The 26,512-nt window shown below is 39.4% G+C and overlaps 1 protein-coding gene across 1 annotated transcript in view; it reads right to left on the reverse strand.

Moving 5' to 3' along the window:
- Positions 1 to 2,663: 2,663 nt before the first annotated feature.
- pccb (propionyl-CoA carboxylase subunit beta) overlaps positions 2,664 to 26,512 on the reverse strand; it is a 57,695-nt gene continuing 33,846 nt past the window's right edge. Inside the window, exons 9-15 of the mRNA XM_072572890.1 lie at positions 18,647 to 18,728; positions 12,814 to 12,937; positions 9,793 to 9,900; positions 8,751 to 8,851; positions 5,263 to 5,361; positions 4,403 to 4,502; positions 2,664 to 3,654 (exon numbers count right to left, since the gene is read on the reverse strand). Of these exons, the coding sequence (XP_072428991.1) occupies positions 3,533 to 3,654; positions 4,403 to 4,502; positions 5,263 to 5,361; positions 8,751 to 8,851; positions 9,793 to 9,900; positions 12,814 to 12,937; positions 18,647 to 18,728 (736 nt within the window). The 3' untranslated portion in view covers positions 2,664 to 3,532. The remainder of the gene's footprint in view (positions 3,655 to 4,402; positions 4,503 to 5,262; positions 5,362 to 8,750; positions 8,852 to 9,792; positions 9,901 to 12,813; positions 12,938 to 18,646; positions 18,729 to 26,512) is intronic.

Consider the following 26,512-nt stretch of genomic DNA (forward strand, 5'->3'; position numbering starts at 1 on the left):
GATTTATGGGGCAACTTTTTCACAGAGAGTGGTGTGTGTATGGAATGAGCTGACAGAGAAAGTGGTGGAGGCTAGTATAATTGCAACATTTAAAAGGCACCTGGATGGGTATATGAATAGGAAAGGTTTAGAGGGATATGGGCCAGGTGCTGATAAACGGGACTAAATTAGGTTAGGATATTTGGTTGGCGTGAATGAGTTGGACCAAAGGATCTGTTTCCATGCTGTACATCTCTATGACTCTGACTAGGAAGTGGTATGACATGGAAACTTCTGTCAGCAAGAATTAATGCAGGCCACTAATGAGTCAAACATGCTGTTTTGAGAAAAATATTTTGACAAGTACAGTATTAAGCAGGAAAAGGGATTTTTAAAATTTGAGCTTTTGGTCTAAAGTGCAACAATGATTAAATGGGGATGTTGAAAACCAAGAATTAACCTGAAGGGAAGTGCCAGGTCTCTGAAGCTGATTTAAATATATACTTTTAGATCCTAAGTCTATCTTTTGGTGTAGATACTTTCTGCTAATAAATTCTAGCCATTGCACTCAGGAAAGCACTCAGACTGCAATGTAAAGAGCAATGGCATGACATCATACTGATTTAAGGGCTGCTCTAGAGTTGCTCAGCCATTGGAAATGACCCAATCCAGTTGACATACAGAGTGCAGGAATAGATAGAAACCTAGGCAGTGTAAAAAAAAGTCCCAAAGTCGTCATTATTCAGGTTGAGATGTTAAACCACATTTCCTGAGTTTCTCCAGCACTTTGTTTTCATGTAGCTAAATGTGGTTCTTAATAGCAACCAAGTACAAAATCATTAGTGGTTTTCCTCTCAATTATATTTTATATTGGATGACATCTATATTGTCAACCAACATAATTAAGAGGGGCTTCTGTGACTAGGTGACAATTTATATGTTGCGGCGCCTAGGGGCTGGTTGATCATTCATCCTTATACAGATTTATGATCATGTTTACAGGCAGGCTGGAAAAATCTGAAAACCTTGCATTTCATCTTAGTGTTCAGTGCCATTTAATTTTGTTATTCTGTTAATAGTTGTCTATTAGACAAAAAAAATTGAGAAATAAAATGACATGTTCTGCCACTGATGAATTGCTCTCCCCTCAACAATTAAGTGCAGAAGAGGAAAAGGTAAGAAACAAAGAATTTGCACTTTTTAAGTGGTGTTCATGGCTGATATACATTGCTGGATTAGTGGTGCTGGAAGAGCACAGCAGTTCAGACAGCATCCAGGATGAGGCTATTATTTATTCCTAGTATCTAATTGTTTTTGAGAAGGTGGTGGAGCTACTGCAGTCCATTTGATGTAGGTACACCAGGTACTATTCATAAGGCAGTGTCTGGGTTTTGGTCAAACTGATGAATGAGCAACATATTTCCAATTCTACATGGTATGCGATTCTGAGAAATTTGCAATTGATGGTATTCAAAATGCCTGCTGCATTTCTTCTAGGCAGTCGAAGTTTGGGGATTTGATGTTGTCAAAAGCCAAGAAGAGCAGCTCATTGAATCAGCATTGATCCACACCCTTTGATATTGATTGTCTTGTAAATTAGATTAGATTACTTACAGTGTGGAAACAGGCCCTTCGGCCCAACAAGTCCACACCGACCTGCCGAAGCATAACCCACCCAGATCCATTCTCCTACATTTTACCCCTTCACCTAACACTACGGGCAATTTAGCATGGCCAATTCACCTAACCTGCACGTTTTTGGACTGTGGGAGGCACCCGGAGGAAACGCAAACTCCACACAGAGTCACCTGAGGCGGGAATTGAACCCGGGTCCCTGGCGCTGTGAGGCAGTGGTGCTAACCACTGTGCCGCCCACAATACTGCATTCATGACACAATCTTGGATTAAAGAAATCCAGTAATTTCAATGATGACCATTAAAAATGCAAAGGAAAGGAAATCTGACCCAGTCTGGTTTATAAGTGCCTCAAGACCCATGGTCATGTTATCTAGTTGCCTTTATTTTCAATGAAATACTGTGAGGTAGAGAAGTCAGATACCCAACACTGCAGTGATATGGGAGAAGAATTCAATCAGATTAGAGCATTTTTTTTAAGTGGTGTTTTTAATTATGTCAGCCCTTTTTTCAGTGATCTGTTTCACCTGATATTTTCACACGGTCCCTTTAAAATTCATTGTCTTGTAATACTGTGTTCATGACAATCTGGGGTTATACCTATTCATAATAATATTGATGAGGGATCACTCCAAATTACTTGTGGAGACAGTCTTGTCGACAGAATGAAGGCAACTGGAGAAAAGTCACTCAAGGGTGTCTTGCTCAGGATAAAATATCTGCCCTCTGAATTGGCCAAGTAACCCCACTTAATTGAAGGGTAAATGCAGATAGCAACGAAACTAGCTTTGTCAGTAGTGCCTATATGCTGTGAAAGAATAAACAAGACAAAATCTTGGAAAACTGAATGGAATGATTATCGATGGAAATGGATTTTCTGGACAACATTCCCTGCAATGCTGCATGTTTGCCAAAAGCAAGGTCACCAGGAGAACTCCCTATTCTTTGAAGAGTAGGTTGGGTTGTTTTACATCTGTGAAAGCAAACAAGATTTTGATTTGGAATCTCATCCTAAATTCTTACCTCGTCAAAAATCATTCAACACCAGGTTATTGTCCAACAGGTTTATTTGAAATCACAAGCTTTCAAGGTACTGCTCCTTCAAGTGAAATGAAGAGCGCACCCAGACACAGACTTTATAAATGAGAGATCAAATGATAATACAAATGGTGAGAGGGGAGTGACAAGACAGTGAATAACAAATGAAGGAATGACAGTAATCGGATTATCTCTGCCTCAATTAATTATAAAAAAAACAATAAAATGGTGCTCGAGCCAAATGGACTGGATACAGTACCTGGCAGGACTGTGTTCAAGATTTTGAAATGGGACTTGAAACCACAATCCACAAATCTCTTGGGGAGAGGTTAATATGCTACCATAAAGATAGATACCCTTTGGTACAGAAAGTATAAAGTGAAACCTGAAAATGTAGCACTAGATGTTACAAGGGAATTGGATGAAAATAATTAGATAATTAAACGTGTTCTGTAAAATTATCATGGCTGCTGTCTGTTGCAGCATCATATAGAACTGAATCTGTTTTCCTGGTGTACTGACAATATGTTCAATTATATGTTACTACTAACGTGCCATATGATTTGAAAAGATGATCAGTGCCATTCTGAACTGTTTAATAGGCTTATTGAAGAAAAGGCAGAGTCCCATTAACTGCAGATTTCGACAGCTGATATCGTGGGTTTGCAGGATGTTCTCAGGTTATAATGGCGTGCTGTTTTCAAAGATTTGAACCAAACTAGCATTTTGTTGTTGATTTCAAATTTATTCCTAAAATACCTTTTCATATTTCTTGCTAAATGATGAGGGATTCCAGACAGCATTATTTGTTAACAAAAAAAAATCAATGGTTTTGGAGGGAAACATTCTGTTCATCTGCTTGACATCTAAGTTTTTTTTTTCACAGGGGGATATTGCCATGTTTTTTCCAAGGGTTAGTCTGTTTCTTATTTGCCAGCATCTCCAAGTCTCGACAAATACGCAATCGAGTGGTTGCTGGTTCAATTATGTCATCGACAAAACCTGCATAGAACACACAAGCAGAGTAGATCAGTTTTAAAGTAGATTTCTGGCTCAGTTACTTTAAGTATAAAAACAGCTGTCTGGTGTATTAACTGACTGAAACTTGGCCAGTGCTAGATACTGCATGAATAACAAGACTAAACAGAATGCCTGGAAGAAAGTATAAACTTTTGCAATACAGAAGTTACTCATTTTGTACGAGTTAGATGTATAGGGTATTGCTTACTCTTAATCTAATCTGTTTTAAATGAGCTTTTGTTTTAATATTTAGTTTGTTTCCCCAAACAAGACAAAGCCATTGGAGCACCAACAACAATGCTCTGTCAAATTGACTGTAGCAATACAGGGAAATTGAACATTTTCAACTTTGAGGAAAAAGAAGCATCTGAGAAAAAAGAACAATGTTTCAAGCTGAAGATGAAACTTCACAACTGCAAATACTTGCAGGCCACCTGACTATTTCCAGCACACTGTTTTTGCTTTGTACCATTACTGAATTTCAAAGTCTCCAGCTGCTGTCAACAGGGAACTGCCTCCACTAGTGAAAGTGGGAGAGACATACCAGTCTTCCTGGTGAGCTCAGCCACATTACAATACATGGGGCAGTGTGTCATAGTGCTGTTTTACTTCTCACTGTCTGTTGTGAAGTAAGATGGTCAACTTTATTTTAATTGATACTTTGGAGCTTAAAATACTCAAGAAAATGAAAATTAGAAAATGCACAACACATGCTTCTTCTTGAACTTACCTCTCACAGCTGCTGGGAATGGGTTTGCAAATGTTTCTACATATTCTGCCTCTGCCTCTACTTCATTCCCTTTTCCTTTAAAGATGATCTGCACAGCACCCTTGAAAAGGAAAGGAAAATGTCAAACAATGAAATGCATATTTCCAATAAAATAACTTGTTTACAACATTTTACAAAATAATCATCTACTTTGAGTGTTCTCATATACCAACCAGATTTGTTTGATCAGTAGTTTAGTGAGAAACCAAAGGATTTTATACAGACTGCATTAATCTATCAGCAGATTGAACATGACATGGTAAGTCTTGGTAAAAATCACAGAACAGATTAAACTTCCTGGGATAAAAGTTGTACATCTCATGATTCATTTAATCCCTGCTGATGAATCTATGCTCATGCAGACACTACACAAATAGACTACATTAGCGACCAGCCATGCTGTATTACTAATGAGTTACATGTTCCCTTTCTCTAATCTAGCTTAGATTGCTATCTACAAACCAGTTAGAACTTACACAGCCTCTACATCACCTTGGGTTTTCAATTATTTAGAAGGGACGTGAATTCATATTTAAATTGACAATTGATTTGCCTTTCACAAATGGATGAAAGATGGAGGTATACTAGTTTGATTAGGTAGTTCACTTCAGTAATGATCATTTTGGCCAAACTTAAATTTAAATTTCACACAGCTAAATTCTAGTTTCTGTAACATGCTCTATACCCATCTCAAAGATTTGTTTGTTTGAATTATTAGTGAACTAACAATGTAGGCAAAGGTCAGCCACTTATGACAGTCAGGACTTGTATCTATGTACTGCTAAAAGGGTATGTGATAGAAATGCAGAGGTGTCACTTACCTTAGCACCCATAACTGCAACTTCTGCTGTTGGCCAAGCATAGTTCAAATCACCTCTTAAGTGCTTGGAGCTCATCACATCATATGCACCACCGTAGGCCTACAAAGAAAAACAATACAGTATTTCACCTGTTTAAAAGATGATTCACTTAAAGTCTGTTAATAAAATAGAAATAACATTTGACAGAGAGTTCCAATTGCTCTCCTTCATGTTTCCTATGCTCAAAAATTTCCTCCACTTTTTTTGTTCCTATATTTAATGCTCCCAGCTGTTCTACATCTCTCTCATTACAGTCTTAAACTTCAGATTTTAGTTATTTTAACTTTGTCAGGATTCTATGCAGTTAACAAGTGGTATGACTGCCACCTCCAGGTACAAAGAGAAGGCACCCAATGTCATTTGGAAGCAACACAATCTTCAGGCTACACTATAGAGAAACTAAGAGCTAACAGGAACAAAGACAACTGTTGTTTATGGCCTGGATTGACATGAGGCAGGAGTACTAATTAATCTGAAATAACAGTAGAGTAAGGTGTGCACAGAATGCAGTGGTAGTGTCAGCTCATGTATGACATATCTTGAAGCCTTCACTGTCATCTGTCCATACACAGGAACATCTTATTGGCTGCTTTAATGTTTGGAGTAAGCATTCCAGTTTCTTTGCTGCTTGCCATTCCAAATTTGGAATGAGGTCTTGCACACCACTGAGTGCAAATAGTTTCTCCTGCACCAACCAGCTAACATCACTAGATGGAACCCAATCAATTAAATAAGTAATCAAGGTGAGTTTACTCTTTTTGTTTTCTCCCCACCCCCCCCAAAAAAAATTCATATTTCAGCTAGGAATATACTGATTTACACATGTACAGAATGCTAATTCAGTGTGTGTACACTTGCTCAGCAAAGAAAATGCTTCATGATACCTAATTCTGGCTTTGAAGGAAATTAAGTTTCAGGGAGTAAGCACAATAAAGTAAGGACTTCACATACAACAAGTGGAAGTTATCTTCATTATGTAACGCTATTTTTTTGATGGTCTGGTCAATTAGTGTCACCCCTGGCTTGCAAAGGACCAAGTGGCAGAAACCCAAATATGGTCATGAATATTTCATCCCTGATATACAATAAGGTGGATTACTCAATGTTACATTTTCAGGTTGAAAATAATGCAAGGAGTGGCAAATCATGGGTCAAACTACACCTCTGTCTCTGCAAAGTATCCAAACATTTGGATTAGCCAGAATCAGTATTAAACATTATAATAACCACGGTTAGACCAGGACATTTTTAAAAGTCACTGGATGAACATTTCCTTGTAATGACAAATCTACCCCCTCAATCTTTTTTGTACAACCAGTGAACAGGTCAGAATTCCACACTTCATGGAACTTCTTTGTTATGAATATAATATAAATTCCTCAACTTGCAATTTTCCCAAGCAGCATTCCAGACGAAGTGGTGATTTACATGTACTTCATTCAACTTAAGTCTATTTGCTGCTCACGATGTGATCTTCTCTCCAATCAAGAGATCTAAAAAGATTGGGTGGCCACTTTGTGAAACAGCTCAGTGCAATATGTGACCCTAACTTCCAGAGGCCTGTCATTTTAGTGCTCTATCTTATTCACACTGACAAAGCTACCCCTATCCTGTTTCACTGTTCATGCAAAGCTCAATATAAGCTTGAAGACTGGGAACTTGTCATTTGAAGAGGTATTTTACAGCCTTGCCGATGAACACTTATGATCCTGGAGCAGGCCACCAAATTTATGTTACAATCTGGCTGGGACCAGCAACTTCAAGTATACGAAATGAAAGATCCAGAGGATAATACAGAGCAAATATCACTGAAGTTTTTCATTGGCTGTGCTCTGCTGTTGTAATTCTTGCAGGCTTTGATGAGCTCGTGCATTTTCTCCCATAGTGTCCTTTCTACTTGCTCAGCTCTCCAGATTTGAATCCTGAATCTAGCTGTCTACAAATTCTTAGGACTGCTTCCAGCATTGTAACTGCTGTTAACTGATCTTAACTCCTCATTGAGATTCTCCCAACACACACACAAAATCTGTGGTTCAGATGACTTCTGAGCAGTACAGCTAACTGCAGCATCCAACATGGAGTCTAAAACTCAATCATTCTGACCTTTGATCTTCTCTCACTCAGCTTTGACTTAAAATCTTGCAATAAATACCTCCTCTGTTGCTCAGCAGAATTGCATATAGGCAATATTTTGGCACAGCAAAATGTAACAGATAGCATCAGATATAAGTGGCAGAGTCAATAAAGAGCAACTTCTGGCTTAAGACTATGTTCCATAAGGAGACACAGATCCAAGCAAAATCTCAATACCATGGCCCCAGATGTTCTACCCCAATATAAAACTTTTCAGTTTTTTTCCCCAAATAGGGTAGTTGTGTGTTGGTGCCTCTGCAAACTAAGATGACAATTTAAATTATCCACTCATTAAATATACCACTGAAATGTTCTCTCACGAACTGGGACAAGGTTTGAATCAAAGTGCCAGAGATAAGGGTGTATGGTCTGATTAATTGCACAGAGTCCATTTTCAGTTGAGCATGTACAATAATGAGATACAAAAATAAACAGAGGGAGTACAACATGGGAAAGTGTGAGGTTATGCATTTTGGTAGGAAGAATAGAAGCATGGACTATTTTCTAAATGAGGAGAAAATTCAGAAGTCTGAAGTGCAAAGAGACTTTGAAATTCTATTCCAGGATTGTCAAGGTAAACTTGCAGGTCAAGTCATTTGTTAGGAAGGCAAATGCAATATTGGCATTTGTTTTAGAAGGACTTGAATATAAAAGTAGGGATGTACTTCTAAAGCTTTAAAGCTCTGAACAGGCTATGTTTGGAGTATTGTGTGCAGTTTTGGGCCCTATATCTCAGGATGTACAGGCCCTGGAACGGGTTCAGAGGAGGTTCACAAGAATGGTGCCAGGATTAAAGCTTAACATATATATGAGGAATGTTTGGGGACTCTGGGTCTATACTCGATGGAGTTAAAAAGAATGAAAGGTGTGGGCTGGGATGGTGGGGGGTGTGGAAATCTTAAGAGAAACTGACCAAATGGCCTGGACAGAGTTACATAGGGAAGATGTTTCCACTGAAAGGAGAAATGAGGAGCTGGGGAGCAGCCTTAGAGTAAAGGAAAGACCTTTTAGAATGGAAACAAGGAGAAACTTATTCGGCCAGAGAGTGGCAAATCTACGGAATTCATTGCCACAGAAGGCTGTGAAGGTCAGGTCATTGAGTATACTTAAGACTGAGGTAGATAGCTTCTTGATTGTCAAGGGGATCAAGGGTTATGGGGAGAAAACAGGAGAATGAGGTTAAGAAACGTATCAGCCATGACTGAATGGCCTAATATTCTTTATTATTTCTCTCTTTAGGAGTAATAATTACCACCCAAACTGACCAAATGGGTTGTGTGTATGCGTAAAGATTCTATAGTTCCACTTTCTCTTACCTTTCGTGTGATCACTGTAATTTTGGGCACTGTGGCCTCAGCAAACGCATAGAGCAACTTTGCACCATGTCTGATGATTCCGCCATATTCCTGGCTAGTTCCTGTGTAGTTATATGAAAACATCATAAACTATAATCCAGAAGAAATACATAAAGGTCTTTCTGTATCAGATGAAGAAAGAATAATGGGTTTGAATTTGCAGTCAGTCAATAAACAATGCTCCACTTCCTTATGCATTGGAGCTTGCAGTTATTAGGAAGCTATTTCAACTTCTCAGCCACTGGAGGGGACATGGGAGTCAAATCGAAGATTTTATTGTTGTCCAGGGAGTCTAAACTAAAAAGCACAAGTTAGATTACACACAATATATAAATTAACAATATATAATTCATTGCCAAACCTTGATGAAGGTTTTTTTTAAAAATCATTTTCAAATCTCCAGCACTTAATCTTCAGTGCCAAAGGTTATTTGGTCATTATCACTACTTATTACAGCACTAAGTTGTAACATGTTTTTCTGTTGACTTTAATGTATAGCTAATGAGTAATAAAGGAACTTTGTACTTTTCACATGTTACAGTGATATGCCTTCAGCAAGATGCTGCTATTACACTGAAGTCTCTGGAGGAGTAAGGCCACATTGACAGTAAATATCTGATTTTCATTGTTTATCCTGTGCACAGTTAAATAAGTATTATTGAAGCAGCACTCCAACTAAAATTCTGTTTGGCATCCAAATTATCTTTAACTGTCTGAAAAGTGGTTAACCGCCTACAATAATTACCACACAAGTATGCGAATTGCTCCCATATTTACACATTACAGCAAAAAAAAACAGGTGATAAGGTAGAACTGGATAATAAAACTAGGCTAATTATTAAATAGGAATGTTTTTCTTGTGACTCACCTTGACCAATGCATGCAACTAAACTAATATTTAAATATTATAGTATATTATGACTTAGATTAGGATGAGAGAGAGATTATTTGGAACCTCTGTCAAACATGACTGTTATTCATGCTGTCAGATTTTAGGTCGTACCTGGCAAAAATCCAGGCACATCCACAAATGTAATGATGGGGATATTAAATGCATCACAGAATCGGACAAAACGGGCTCCTTTTACCGAAGCATTGATGTCTAGACAACCTAAAGAAAAAGAAATTAAACTATAACAGTTTTCTTATGAATCAGACCAAGCTTATAACTCTTTATTCTGTTAAAATTGAAAATCAGTGATGAACAAGCTACCAAGGCTAATAGAAATTAAGATGAAACAGCAAGCAATGATAGGTGAGAGAAAGTATGGTTTTTAATATCCAATGGTTGGATGGGATAATGAAGGCTTAAAGAAATTCCAATTAGTACCCTTGGTTGAATTCATTTTAGTGTGTTACAGCAATGTTGCCTTAAGAATATTGAAATGCAACCACACAAGTTACTGAAAGTTAAAAATTCTTTGGCAAGCAGTACCATCCCACAGCATTAAGGTAGAGTTGCCTTAGTCCCAACAGATTGTAAAGCTGCTCTCTCATGAGAGTTCCACATTTGAACCTCAGCCAGTCTTGGAAATGAATGCTGTTGGCATTACTCTGCACTGCAAACCAGCCATCCAGCCAACTGACCACCTACTTCTGACACAACTTCAATTTTAAGAACGAACCAGCACCCTTACTTCAGTATAGAAACATCATTCATTGGAATTTTCACAAGTGTCCTCCATAGGAACAAACTATCCTCTAGATCTTGTGTCTGAGAATGGGCTAAAGAATAAAAATCTGTTATACCCCTCAATTGATCTTCTCAGTAATTCCTGGTACAATATCTTATTCTTGACCCATTTTTCCTTCCAATGCAATATTCACAACTCCTGCAGCAAAGTACACAAGGAAACAATTGGCTCTACTTCTGCTAATATTGCTCAAGTGACTGTAAGGAATCATACAACAGCTCAATATTTAACTTCCTTAATGCTGACATGCAGTCAGGATTGGAGATGCAACAGGAACAAAATAACCTTAATATTCCAATATATTGTGCCAGCTGATGCTGTTTACAGAGCTTATCAGTCTGTTTTCCTTTCTTTACCATTTCCACAATTCAGATTCCAGTATATTTCCTCAAACTTAATCACTTCCATAATATGCATAAATAACCTTTCTGCAGCTGATGTCGTTGGCAGCAAGATATTCCTTAAAAATCTGTTTTTAAAGGACTTGCTCTACAGGAAATAAAACAGTCAGATCATTTAAAAAATAAAGTAGAGGACAGCTTGTTAGCTACGTTTGGAGTCAGAAGGAGATGACGAACTTCATTAGTCCATGGAAGGATTCCTTAGAACAGATTTAAGTAGCTACTTTGCATCAGTCTTCACTGAGCCAGATTATGCTTAGTTACCATCAACATAATGTATAAGTAACACTAAAAGTAAATATTAAAAGTAGATGCAAATGTAACCTGGAAAGAATAAGAGTCCGCAAAGCAGACCAGGCTGCTACCTGTACCCATATTCAACTGAGTCAGGGACTGCTCCCACAGGGCAAAATTCACAACAAACCAACAATGAGACGTTGTTAGTTTGAACTTCAAGAGTTAGTCAATCTAGAGTGGATCAGAAATAATGTGTATAGCCATCTCTGTAGGCACAAATGCAACTGCAGTCAGTGTTTGTTTTTTAAAATGGCAGTCATGCCCCATGTTGCATTTTTTGAGAAAGTTATTATTTTACATTATATACAGTGAATTCCCACCATTCATGTCTTTGCCATTCACCTATCCACACTTTTCATTCTTCTTTTTGTATCACCCATTGCAGTGTTAAAGACTGGTTAGTCAATGGTTTTGGGCAGCCATGAATGAGGGAAAAATATCCATACAAATAAAAGAGCTCAGACATAATGATGACACACCACATTATATTTCTAGGTCTGTAAAGTGCGCCTCCACTTTTGAGTAAACTTCCATTAACTTCCTTATTTTAAAGGGTCAATATGACATTTCCTATTTCTCAATTTATTGTATAATTTATCCACTGTTAAGCCTTTATATTTAATAAGAATTTCTTTTTGTTAAATTTTATTGAATTTTATCTTGCGTACTGTAGATAGCAAAATTCTAAAGTCTGGAAATTATCCTCATGACTTCCATTATAAATCATGTACACTGTTTTCCAACTCAGGTTGGCGCATGACGTGAAGAGAAACTTAGAAGTGATGTTGTTCCCATGCATCTGTCTGCTATGACCTTCTATGCAGTCAAGGTTGCAACTTTGAAAGATGATGTCCTAAGCGCCTTGGTGAGTTTGTTGCAATTCACCATGTCACTGGTACACACTGCAGCCACTGTGTATCAGTGGTTGAGGAAGGGAATATTTACAGTTGTAGGTGGTGTGTCAATCCAGCATGCTGTAAAGCTTCAGTTAAGTGCAGATTATTCCATTGCATTTCTGATATGTGCATTCCAGATGGTGAACAGGCTTTTGACAATGCAGGAGATGAGTTATTTGGCACGGAATTCTCAGCCTCGGACCTGCTCTTGTAGTCACAGCATTTGGAATGCTGGTCTAGTTCAGTTTCTGGTCAATGGTAACCCTCTTAATGTTGATATTGGACGATTCATCAAATAATTGTACTGAATGTCAAAGGAAGATGGTTGGATTTTCTCTTGTTGAAGATGGTCATTTCTTGACATTTATGGTGCAAATGTCAATTTTCATATCAGCCCGAAGCTGAATTTTGTCCAGATTTTCCTGCCTATGTCTGAGAAGTTGTGTATGGTGCAGAATATCATCATGATCAGCAAACATCCTCACTTTTGACCTCATGATTGAGAAAGGCCATTCACGAAGAAGCTGATGATGGTTGGATCTAAGACACCAGCCCAGGAAATGCTGCAGCAATTGAGATGATTAACCTCCACATATCACAACTCACCTGCTTTTGTGCTAGGTAAGACTCTAACCAGTGGAGAACCTTATCAAGTGTTTTTAAGTGTTTTATATCCAGCAATGCTGCAATCTCAGTAAGATGGGAATTTTTTTGGAAGGGAAGTTAAAACACTCACCTGAAGCCACTTTAGGTTGATTACCCACAATTCCCACTGTGCGTCCATTCATCCTGGCAAAACCAATAATAATGTTCTTCGCATAATTAGGCATGAGCTCAAAAAATTCCCTTTCATCTGCAATCTAAAACAGATTTTCAAAAGGTGACTGTTTGAAATGTGCTTCAAAAAACATTAAATATTTATCACTCTACGAAGAGCTGAAAAACTCAGCTGAATCCCAAAACAACATAACCATGCGCTGCTAACAGAGTCATTCATTACAGAGATTACAACAAACACACTAAGAATAATTTCTCAAGAGTGGAAGCGAGGAAATCACTGATCCACAGGACCTGAAGAAACGTACATTTAAAGACATAGTATACATCAAGCCTGAAGATCAGTGACTGTTTAGAAACATCTCTCTCAAATTGCAATATTGCAGCTGTCGATGGGCTTGAAGATTTAGGGCTGTAAATACAAATGAGTGAATACTGCTCAACAGACACAATAAATCATTACATAAGGCCGAATTGATGCTGCCTGATGCAATAGTTATATTACAATTGCACAGAGCTCTGGTTAGACCCTGCATAGAGGACTTGCTTACAGTCTTGGGCACTGTGCCTTTGGAAGGTGCACAGTAGGTTCAGTAGATTGACAAATTCCAAATAATTCATCATAAAAGGAAACTATTAAGCCATCACGCTTGTGCTGCCTTTATGAAAAAACGCTACTTATTTTCATTCAATAATATGATTAATCTTTAACTCCACTGTCGATCAAAACTCTACACGTTGTTTTGCAAACTTCACAACAAAATTCATTACTTTACACATGCGCAATAAATTTCATGTGCTACATATCTGCCCTTTCACGGTTAGGTCTGTGTCTTTTTGAAGTTTTGCTACCTTCCTCACTACATTTCTGAATTTCATAACATATGCAAACTTGAAAATTTATGCTCAGTTAATTAACACATATCAAAAAGGGCCAGTGGTCCCAGCACTAACCCACCAGGGAACACCAGTGCACACTCCCCTTCAGAAAAGCAATTGTTAACTCTTACCCTGCATTTTGTCCCAAGCCAATTTCATAACCACTTAGCAACTGCTTCCTGAATGTAACGGGCTTCATTTTCATTAACAAGTCTATTGTGTGGTGTTTAATCACATCTTTTCAAAGTTCACATGTACGTGAATCATGTAACTCATTAGATCTTGAGTGATTAAGCAATTCTATCAAGATAATTAAAAATGATTTGTCTTTGACAAATCTGCAACAGCTTTCATTTTTTAAGCTTAAACTTTTGCAAATGCCAATTTCTTTTTCTTTCACATTGTTACTGCAAAGCTTTCTTATATTACTAACCTTATTTATTTATGGAATGTGGATGTCACAGACTAGACCAGCATTTATTGCACAACCCTTGTTGCCTTTGAGACGGTAATGGTTAGCTGCCTTCTTGAACCCCTGAAGTCCATTTGATGCCGTAAGAAAGGGAGTCCCAAGATTGCGACCCAGCAACACTGAAGCTACAGCAATACACTGGGGCGTGGCTTGGAGAAAAACTTTCAGATGGTGACGTTCCCGTGTATTTGTTGTCCTTGTCCCTATAGATGGTAGTGGTCATGAGTTTGGAAGATGCTGTCTCAGAATCTTGGGTAAATCTCTTCAGTGCATCTTGTAGATACACTCCTGAAATTGAGTGTTGGTTTTGGATGGAGTGAATGTTCAAGCTAATAGATAGACTGTCAATCAAGCGGGCTGCTTTGTTTTGTATGGTGTCAGGTTTAGAGAGTACTGTTGGAGCTACAATCATTCAGACAAGTGGAAAGTATTTCATCACACTTCTGTCTTGCATTATGCAGCAAGTTGACAGATTCTGGGGAGTCAGGAGGGGGGATACTTGCTGCAGGATTCCTAGCTTCTGACTTGCTTTTGTAACCAAAGTGTTTATATGGCTAGTCCTCGTCAGTTTGTGGTAAATGATAACCCCTAGGACGTTGATAGTTGGAGATTCAGCAATAGTAATGCCACTGAATGTCAAGAGGTATTGGGTAGATTTTCTCTTGTTAGAGATATTCATTGTATGGCATTTGTGTGGTGTGAATGTTACTTACCATCTGTCAACCAGAGCCTGGATATCATCCTGCTCTTGTAGGCATGTGGTTGTTAAATTTAGTTCTTTTGACTTTATTTGAACTGAGCTGTAATATTGCAATCCTCCAAGCCTCTGTCTCCATTCTCATGTCCAATGACGATTGAAAGATTATGACCAGAACCTCTACAAATAACATCCTTACTTCTTTCACTCAATTTATATTTCACCCTGTCAAACTGAGTCTAAAATACTTGCACCAATTTTTTAAATATTGAACTCAATTTCCCTATTTACCGGAACATTGCCAGAATAGTCTGCTCAAAAAAAGACCGATACAAAGTACTCACTTCGTACTTCAGTTATATCCTCTGCCTCCATAACATCACTTTTATGGCCCCACCTTTCCTTTCACTGTGATCCTAATGAGATCAAATATGTGATCTGGTTAAGGATCAGTAACTTTTTATTTTTATTTAAACTTGAAGAAATGACAGTTCCAGGGCACTCACTAAAATAGTAAAGCCATGAGATTCAACAACTTTGAACAAAGAAAATGAACTTTACTACACAGTGCAAGAAAACTGAGACATTCTTTAGTGTATATAGACAACTTTCACTCCAATATTCAGCATTAACATAGTGATAAATATGGTCGCAGACAAGTATGATTAAACACCATCTAGACCACATACAATAGCAGATGCAGTCAAGGCAGATCTCTTGGATTTTGTAGCAACCCTTCCACAGCTGCTCGTCTCTTAATATGATATAAATGTTGTTTTTGCCTTGAACCAACATTTTTGTGAAACGTTCCGATGAGTATACATGATGAAATGCTTTGACACACCTTTTTTCAGCAATACTCAAGTTCTGCACTACCAAACTATTATCAGACTTTGAAGTAGAAGGAAGAGTTTTAAAATGGGCAGACAATACAAAACTTGGAAGCATTGTAAACTGCAAGGAGGACAATTCAGTACTTTAAAAGAACAATGACAAGTTGATGGAGTGGGCAGATAGGGAGCAGATGAAATTCGATACAGAGAAGTACGAGGTAATACATTTTGACAGAAACAAAATGGAGACATTCTAAAGGATCTTTAGAAGATAGCGGGTGTATATGTGCATAAGTCATTAAAGATGGTAGGACAAGTGGAGAGAGCAGCTAATAAAGCATACAACATCCTAGGTGTTATTAACAGGGAAATAGAGAACAAGAGTAGGAATTTGTATAAGACCAGGCCAGCTGAGGAAGGGTCACTCGGCCTGAAACATTAACTAATTTCTCTCCACAGATACTGCCAGAGCTACCAAGCTTTTCCAGCAATTTCTATTTTTGTCTCTTGTTTAGGAGAGACCTTGTACAGACCTCAGCTTGTGTACAGGTGTAGGAATCACACTTCAGGAAGGATGTGAGCACATTGGAAAGAGTACAGAAGACATTGCCAAGAACGGTTCCAAGGTGAAAAACTTCAGTTATGAAGGTAGATGAGAGACAGAACTTAGAACTGTTCTCCTAGAAGTTAAGCCAATTTAAGCACGATAGACCATAATAATGATGTGATTCTGTTATACTATTTGGTGGCCAATGGTACAATATAACTTACAACCAAAGTGAGTTTTTGAATCTGTAATACACAATGCTCTTTTACTACTTTGTTTCTGATCAACACATCCAATGTCAACCCTTCCTTTAATCGTCCTATACACATACAAAATACATTACTGCTACAAATATTAAATGTCCATCCCTCCCCTCTTTCATAATCCCAAACAGCTACTTAAGCCTGTAGCTCATCAATCTTATTTACAATACATTGCACATCTGCACAGGTTAAATGATGGGGATATGTTGATTATAATACAATTATATTCCCTTGAATACAAAAGATTAAAGGGTTAATCTAACTGAAGTACTTAACAGGAATGAAGAATATTTAAACATATGTTCTTGGAGCATCAGCATTTATGGTTAATTTTTAAAAAGGCTTGTGAAGTTAGTAGAGAGACACTTTATTAAATTGCTGCAGTTCATCTGTGTAGGTACACCCCTCTGTGTTGCAGAGGTAGTTATAGAGTCATAGAGATGTACAGCATGGAAACAGACCCTTCGGTCCAACCCGTCCATGCCGACCAGATATCCCAACCCAATCTAGTCCCACCTGCCAGCACCCAGCCCAAATCCCTCCAAACCCTTCCTATTCATATACCCATCCAAATGCCTCTTAAATGTTGCATTTGTACCAGCCTCCACCACATCCTCTGGCAGCTCATTCCATACATGTACCACCCTCTGCATGAAAAAGTTGCCCCTTAGGACTCTTTTATATCTTTTTCCCCTCACCCTAAACCTATGCCCTCTAGTTCTGGACTCCCCAACCCCAGGGAAAAGATTTAGCCTATCTATCCTATCCGTGCCCCTCATAATTTTGTAAACCACTATAAGGTCACCCCTCAGCCTCCAACGCTCCAGGGAAAACAGCCCCAGCCTGTTCAGCCTGTCCCTGTAGCTCAGATCCTCCAACCCTGGCAACATCCATGTAAATCTTTTCTGAACCTTTTCAAGTTTCACAACATCTTTCCAATAGGATGGAGACCACAATTGCATGCAATATTCCAACAGTGGCCTAACCAATGTCCAGTTCAGCCGCAACATGACCTCCCAACTCCTGTACTCAATACTCTGACCAATAAAGGAAAGCATACCAAATGCCTTCTTCACTATCCTATCTACCTGCGACTCCACTTTCAAGGAGCTATGAACCTGCACTCCAAGGTCTCTTTGTTCAGCAACACTCCCTAGGACCTTACCATTAACAACCCTCCACCACCACCACCCTTTGTCTTTTACCTTTGAGCCAGTTCTGTATCCAAATGGCTAGTTCTCCCTGTATTCCATAAGATCTAACCTTGCTAACCAGTCTCCCATGGGGAACCTTGTCGAATGCCTTACTGAAGTCCATGTAGATCACATCTACTGCTCTGCCCACAGCAATCTTCTTTGTTACTTCTGACAGTGATAGAATAACGGTGTAGTTCTAAATCAGAATGGTGTTTGTCTTGGAGACAGTAATCATAGATTTAGAAAGTGCTGTTGAGGAAGGAAAATTACTTCAGTGCATGTTGTTGATGGCATAAACTACTGCCAATGTGTCTCTTTGTTGCAAGAAATGCTTTGATAGATTTTACGATTCAGAAGTCATACTGAACTCAAACATTACCTCTGTTTCTATCTCCATGGATGCTGGTAAACCTTCAGAGTTTCTCCAGCACCACAGTATTTTGCGTTTGTTCAGCAATGATGTCAGGAAGTACAACTGACATTGACACCAGTGGAGAAAAAGTCCCTCAGTAAGACTACCTTAATTTTTCATAATTATTAGGAAAAAATTAGTGTTTTCAAAAACATGGTAAGTTGATCAATTTGAATGCAGATCAGCCACGTCCACAAAACACATAACCGGCTCAAGGGGCTCAAAGGTCCACTCTCCACTGTAAATAAAGCCAACTCCTGTTTTATGAAGTGCACCGCTGCAAAACCAGATTTGAAAGATTTCAGAATTAAGTTATTCATCTGAGGTACCACAATTATCTAATGGGTATAAGTTCTAATAACTGGGAACACCCCTCTCTCTCAGTATGGAAGCTATCTGACAAAATGTGATCTCTCCAGCAAATAACTGTGCTGATTTTTGAGCATTAATGTTGTTTTATGGAGTACTGAGAAATTGAAATCAAACATCTTACCGCACTGACGATTTCCAACATATCATATGCTTTTGTGGATTCCATTGGAACCACTGTATCCAGACTGGGTACCAGCCGGTCACTATATGAGCAAAAGGACAAAAGTAGAAATTTTATTTTCGTAAAAAAACTCAACCATTTATCTATGTTGTAAAATATTAACTACTTATGCCTCAATGATTCACCTTTCTGATTATCTCATTACACAGCACACTATCAAACCTGTCTTACAGTCAGGAGAAAGTGAGGACTGCAGATGCTGGAGATCAGAGTCGAGTGTGGGGTGCTGGAACAGCACAGCAGGTCAGGCAGTGTCCAAGGATGAGAATTGACATTTCGGGCTTAAGTCTGAATCCTGACGAAGGTAACCACGGAGGGAACGGTCTTTACAGAAAGCAGATAGGGGTGGGGAGATCTGTTCGTTAGTGGCAGAAATGGTGGAGGATATATAGAGGTTTATTGGATGGAAGATGAGTACCAGGACGGGTCTGTCCTTGTTGCGATTGGAAGGGTGGGGCTAGAGATGCAGGAAGTGGAGGAGATGCGCCTGAGGGCATCATCAACCACATGGGAGGGGAAATTGCAGTATTTGAAGAAGGGAGCCATCTGGTGTGTTCGGTGGTGGAACTGGTACTCTTTGGGGGGGCGGGGGAGCTGTGGAGTGGTTTGAGAATAAGGGGGGAGATGTAGTCCACGTAACCTGTGAGAGCTGGTGGGTTTGTAGAAGATGTCTGTGTTGAGTCAGTCACCATTGATGATGGAGAGGTCCAGGACAGGGAGGGAGGTATCTCAAATGGTCTGGGTGAACTTTAAGTCGTGTTGAATATGTTGGTGAAGTTGATGAACCGTTTAACCTCCTTGTGGGAGCATGAAGTGGTGCCGATACAGTCATCAATGTACCGGAAGAAAAAAGTGGGGAATGTACCAGTGTAACTGTAGAAGATGACCTGTTCCACGTAACCAACAAATTGACAGGCATAGTTTGTGCTCATGGCTACCCCTTTCAGCTAGAGGAGGTCCGAGGATCCCAAGGAGAAATTATTGAAGATGAGGACCAGTTCAGCCAAACTAATGAGCGTCAGTGGAGGAGTACTGATGGGGACGCCAGGAGAGGAAGAATTGGAGGGCTTGGAGGTCCTCGTCATGGCCGACGAAGGTGTATAGGGACCGAATGTTTCATGGTGAAGATGAGGCACTGGAAGCTGGGGAAACAAAAGTCTTGGAGGAGGCAGAGTATGTGGGGAGTTCCTGTGGTGGGCTGAGGGCGGGGGGGGGGGGGGGGGGGGGGGAGGGGGAGAGGGAGTGGAAAGAGAGGAGCGGAACAGGACAGGACAGTATCAAGGTATGTTGAGATGAATTCGTTCCATGAGGATGACTTTGTGGACCAGCCAGATTCAATACCTCAATAATTGTCCGCCATATCCATAAAAGTCGATGTGGCTTTAATGGATTGGAAGGGAGAGCTGGACCAAGAAAAACAACTAGAGCATAATGGTTTTACTGGGGACTAGGTCATTAAAGATGGAACGAGGGGGTGATAGAGTAAACCAGTTGTTCCAGAATGTTCTGGCTAATGGACAGCAAGTGACTTTTTGAAAATGCAGTTTTAAGTGATTTGTGGATAGCTTCCAACAGGGATGAAGAGAGGTGATTGAAGGGGACAACGGATAGTGAATGATTGATACAAGGAAGTGATCAAAATGGTTTTAACCGTGCTTATTACAATAATAATAGCAATGTTGGGAGAGCTTTTAGGTAGAAGAGGGCAGTGAGCTCAAAGGACAGGATACATGATGAGAAGTTGTTCAGTGCAGAGGCTGAGGGGGAAAGCATAAAAACATCCTCAGAAGGACAATGCAGAATAATGATTTTGAAAGACAGGTAACGTGGGTGAAGAAGGGGTCAGGCCATGGTGTGACCTGATTATAAGTATCACACACACACTGACAATCATGGCAGAGCAAGTGGGCAAAAATATAACCAGATGTGGAGGCTTCATTGAGGAGAAAAGTGTCATCAGCCCTCAGCAGTGTTTCTGTTAAAGGCACAATGTTGTAGGAATTTCCCACATTAAATTCATGTATGGTAAGGGACTTGTTCACAAGTGGAAAGACATTCTGGAGGAAGGAATGTTGAAGGGTGGTAATAACTCATTCACTTGCTGAGTTCACAAGGTCAGCAGGAGTACAAGTTGGACAGCAAGATAATTACCAAAGTTAACGTCCAGCAAGTGAACTGAACAATGTTCGACAAGAGAGTGCATAGCAAAAAATGGGTTCACTGCACGCAGCATGACAGTCTCGAGGCAAGCCTGTCAGAGGGCGTCAAGGAATTCAGAGAAAGCTGCTGTATCTCTTAGGGAATCTAACAGAATCAAAAATAGCGGTAATTCCTTAGCATTTGTCATTGTCCTTCCATGTTTTCAGTAATGGGAATAAAACAGGCTATGGGGATGTGCAAACTTATTTTTAGAAAGGTGATGGTTATCCCATTAGCTGCCAGTTATTTTATTGGTCAGCAGTTCTCTAGAGCAGGACTTGCTCCTGAGAAAGTGTCAGAGGTCTCAGCATCAAGCAACTAACCCTGCTCCCAAATGTATGCCCATAAGAGACAGTCCTAATACCGTTGAAACTAGACCAAAGAAAGAAAGCATGGACAAAACCCATCAGACAAGGTTAAATTCACTACAGAGTAGGAAGAGTTATTTTTATAAAAGATTGTCTATTTCTCTCAAATTCAAACTCCAGTCAAAGGTTTTACATAACAGCTCAACCTGTGTAATAAATAAAACCATCCATTTCCACCTCAAACTTGTCATCTTTCGTTACTCTCAGCAATGTGTTGTATTATTCCAACATAATTCTGGTTGGTTTCCTGACTTACAAACTTATGGACATGGGTAGCTGTAGTTTGAATGACCTTACTTGCATAAAGCTTGCTGATCAACACTGGATCCCAGTCAAACAACACCTACATTTTTAAATCCTCATCCTGATTTTCAAATCCCTCCATGACACCTCTCCTCCACAAACTACTGAAACATCAGCTCACAAGAAACTCTGGCCTTCCCAGAATCCCCAATTTTAATCTCTCCACTATCAGTAGCCACAGCTTCTAAGCTGTCTTCATTGTAAGCTTTAGATGTCCCACTTCTCTTTCTTCCTTTAAGATACTCCTTAAAAACAAAACTTTTTGGCTAAGCTTTTGGTCATCAGCCCTTATATCACCTCAGTAACATGGTGGCTAATGGATGTTTTATCCAGTGATATTTTTGGGCCAACACTGCAACAAGCTTTAAATCCGAATGTATTTACTAAGGTAAACAATCACAGTATTGTCAGGGAGCAGAAGGGAGCCCTTTAGCCCATTATATTAAATGCTCAGCAAGCTGGAGCAGATACAGTGTTAATCTCCTGCTTTTCCCCTGTAAGAATGCACACTGTTTCTATTTAAATAATTACCCAATACCCTCTTGAATGCCTCAACTGAACTTGCCTCCAGTATGATCCCATGTACTGCATTCCGTACCCTCATTAGTGACTGTGTATTTTCTCACCTGTGTATTTTGCTTCTTTTGCAAAACACTAAAATTGTGCCCTCTGGTTCTTGATCTACTTAAGAACAGTTTCTCCCTATCCAATATGCTCAGGCCCCTCAATTTTGAAAAACTCTGCTGCGAGCAAAATAATTGCAACTTCTAACTGTTCCTCATAACAGAAATGTCTCATCCCTGAAACAATTCCCAAAAACCTCTTCTGCTCTCTTTGCTTTCACATCCTTCCTATAGTATGTCACCCAGACTTTAGACAATACTCCAGCTGAGGTCTAATCAGTGTTCATCATAACTTCCTTTCTCTTGTACTCTGCCTCTACTGATGAAGCCTAATTTGTTCCATAAGTTGACAGTTGACGGCAGAGGTAATACTATACTTGTAAACCTGTATGACACATATCTAAAGTTTCCTCCAACATCACCTTTAAAAATGCAAGAGCTGTTATGAACAGTAAAATTTCCAAAAAAATTCTATTTCTTTTATCAATAGAACCTAAAGGTTACAAAAATAATTATTTGTTAATAAATGTTAACAAAAAATTCAGCCACAACCTGGTAAATGTTTATAACTCAATGGCCACTAGATGCCATTGTTCCCAAACATCAGACACCAAAGAATATTTTTCCCAGTAAACACTAGAGGGCAACCTTTCACCATGAACCAAATCAGTTCCTCAAAAGCTGTGAACTTAATTACAATATTTTCAATATGTCAAAATGCTGAAACACTAAACTCTAAGTTCTAGACAGATCTATTTCAGAACACATAATAAATGAATATAAAATGAATAACAAATGAAGAGATAATACTCAAGACACTAATTCCACTGTCAGCAACAAAATAGCGTTAAGGAGAATTCAAAGGGTTTTCATAAATATGTTAAGGACAAAATGGTAACTAGGGACAGAATAGGGCCCCTCAAAGATCAGCAAGGCGGCCTTTGTGTGGAGCCGCAGGAGATGGGAGAAGATACTAAACAAGTATTTTGCATCAGTATTTACTGTGGAAAAGGACATGGAAGATATAGAATGTAGGAAAAATAGATGGTGACATATTGAAAAATGTCCATATTACAGAGGACGAAGTGCTGGATGTCTTGAAACACAAAGCTGAATAAGTCCCCAGGACCTGATTAGGTGTACTCTAGAACTCTGTTGGAAGCTAGGGAGGGGATTGCTGAGCCTCTTACTGAGATATTTGTACCATTGATAGTCACAGGTGAGGTGCCGGAAGACAGGAGGTTGGCTAACATGGTGCCACTGTTTAAGAAGGGTGGTAAAGACAAGCCAGGGAATTGTAGACCAGTGAGCCTGACGTCGGTGGTGAGCAAGTTGTTGGAGGGAATCCTGAGGGACAGGATGTACATTTATTTGGAAAGGCAAGGACTGATTAGGGGTAGTCAATATGGCTTTGTGCGTGGAAGATCATGTCTCACAAACTTGATTGTGTTTTTTGAAGAAGTAACAAAGAGGATTGATTAGGGCAGAGTGACAGTTGTGACCTATATGGACTTCAGTAAAGCATTCAACAAGGTTCCCCACAGGATACTGGTTAGCGAGGTTAGATCTCATGGAATACAGGGAGAACTAGCCATTTGGATACAGAACTGGCTCAAAGGTAGAAGACAGAGGGTGGTGGTGGAGGGTTGTTTTTCAGACTGGAGGCCTGTGACCAGTGGAGTGCCACAAGGATCAGTGGTGGCTCCACTACTTTTCGTCATTTATATAAATGATTTGGGTGTAGGCATAAGAGGTAATAGCTAGTGAGTTTGCAGATGACACCAAAATTGGAGATGTAATGGACAGCGAAGAAGGTTACCTCACATTACAACGGGATCTAGATCTGATGGGCAATGGGCTGAGAAGTGGCAGATGGAGTTTAATTTAGATAAATGCGAGGAGCTGCATTTTGGGAAAGCAAATCTTAGCAGGACTTGTATGCTTAATGGTAAGGTCCTAGGGAATGTTGCTGAACAAAGAGACGTCTGAGTTCAGATTCTTGAAAATAGAATCACGGGTAGATAGGATAGTGAAGGCAGTGTTTGGTATGCTGTCTATATTGCTCAGAGTATAGAGTACAGGAGTTGGGAGGTCATGTTGCAGCTGTACAGGACATTGGTTAGGCCACTGTTGGAATATTGTGTGTAATTCTGGTCTCCTTCCTATTGGAAAGATGTTGTGAAGCTTGAAAGGGTTCAGAAAAGATTTACAAGAATGTTGCCAGGGTTGGAGGATTTGAGCTATAGGGAGAGGTTGAATAGACTGGGGCTGTTTTCCCTGGAGCGTTGGAGTCTGAAGGGTGACCTTATAGAAGTTTATAAAATTATGAGGGGCATGGATAGGAATAAATAGACAAAGTCTTTTCCCTGGGGTGGGGGGAGTCAAGTACTAAAGGGCATAGGTTTAGGGTGAGAGGGAAAAGATATAAAAGAGACCTAAGGGGCAACTTTTTCAGGCAGAGGGTGGAACGTGTATGGAATGAGCTGCCAGAGGAAGTGGTGGAGGCTGGTACAATTGCAATATTTAAAAGGCATTTGGATGGGTATATGAATAGAAAGGGTTTGGAAGGATATGGGCCAGGTACTGGCAGGTGAGACTAGATTGGGTTGGAATATATCATCGGCATGGACAAGTTAGACCAAAAGGTCTGTTTCTGTGCTGTACACTTCTGTGACTCTGACTCTCAGTATTAAAAACATCAGTTCAAGTGATATTTAGCAAACTGCCTTTTCAAAAGAATAGGTGTAGATCTTGAATAGTTTCCAAATTATTAACATTTCTTTAAAAGTATGTTGTTTGTGTATAAAGATTAATTTGCAGCATTATTAGGACTGGACAGCATTTAAACTGAAAGCATGCGCAAACACTACAATGAAGAAGAAAATGTGATTAGGAGTAAAGCAAAACTATTGGTATATTGCAAATAAAAAAAAATGTAGATTACACGGTCAGATGTGGAAAAATTATAAAAGATTGAAATAGATTTAGTTTGGCTCTGCTTCTAATCTACACAGGCCCGACATTTCCCGTGGGCTGAGTTAGTGATCCCAGTTAGTGCAATAGAAAGGAAGCTAAAAGGTGCTTGCAAATCCCTGGCAAAAAGTCAGGGGGAGTGAAATTAGACAACCAGCTCCATCTTCCAGTTTTATATAAAACATGACAACTATTGTGTAATTAATGAGTTATATAGATTATATTATAAAATATAAAATCAACTTTTGAAAGTTCTTACCTAATACCATCAAAATTGGCCTTACTCCAATTTAGAACTTTAACTTTTAGATCCTGTCTATCCTTTTCCATCACTATTTTAAAAGTAATAGAATTATGGTCGCTGGCCCCAAACTGCTTCCCCACAGACACCCCAGTCACCTGCCCTGCCTTATTTTTCAAGATTCGGTCAGGTTTTGCACTCTAGTAGGTGCATCCACATATTAAATTAGAAAATTCTCTTGTACACACTTAGATTGGACTGCTATAGTATTAAGGGTTTAGATAGAGAGGAATCTATGTTTGCAAAGTTAAAATTCTCTACCATTACCATCCTATCATTCTTACAGATAACAAATCACCTTACAAATTTGTTTCTCAATTTTCCACTGACTATTGAGTGGTCTATAATACAATACCAATAAGGTGATCATCCCTTTCTTATTTCTCAGTTCCACCCAAATAATTTCCTTGGATGTACTCCCAGGAATATCTTCCCTTAGTACAGCTGTAACACTACCCCTTATCAGAGAGGCCGCACTCCCTCCTCTCTTGCCCTCTTTTCTGTCATTCCTATAGCATTTGTATCCTGGAACATTAAGCAGCCAGTCCTGTCCATCCCTGAGCCAAGTCTCTATAATTGCTATGATATCCCAGTCCCATGTCCTGAGTTCATGTGCCTCCCTGTTCGGCCTCTTGTGTTGAAATAAATGCAGTTTAATTTATCAGTCCTACCTTGTTCTCTGCTTTGTTCATAGCTGCCCTGACTGTTTGACTTGCTCCTTTTCCCAATTGTACCAGTCGCAGGTTGATCTCTAGCTCCCTGCCCTTCTTCCTCCTCCTCCACCACCCTCCTAAACTACCACCACCAGTTTAAATCCTCCCACGCAGCTCTAGCAAATCTCTCTGCCACTGTATTAGACCCCCTTTTAATTCAGGTGCAATCCACCCTCCTTGTACAGGTCAATTCTACCCCGAAAGAGACTCCAATGATCCAAAAATCTGAACCCTTCTCCCCTGCACCAGCTGCTCAGCCAAGCATGCATTTGCTCTATCCTCCTATTCCTACCCTCGCCATCTCATAACATTGGAAGTAATCCAGA

Source organism: Chiloscyllium punctatum, chromosome 6, assembly GCF_047496795.1.
Source record: "Chiloscyllium punctatum isolate Juve2018m chromosome 6, sChiPun1.3, whole genome shotgun sequence".
Lineage (NCBI taxonomy): Eukaryota > Metazoa > Chordata > Chondrichthyes > Orectolobiformes > Hemiscylliidae > Chiloscyllium > Chiloscyllium punctatum.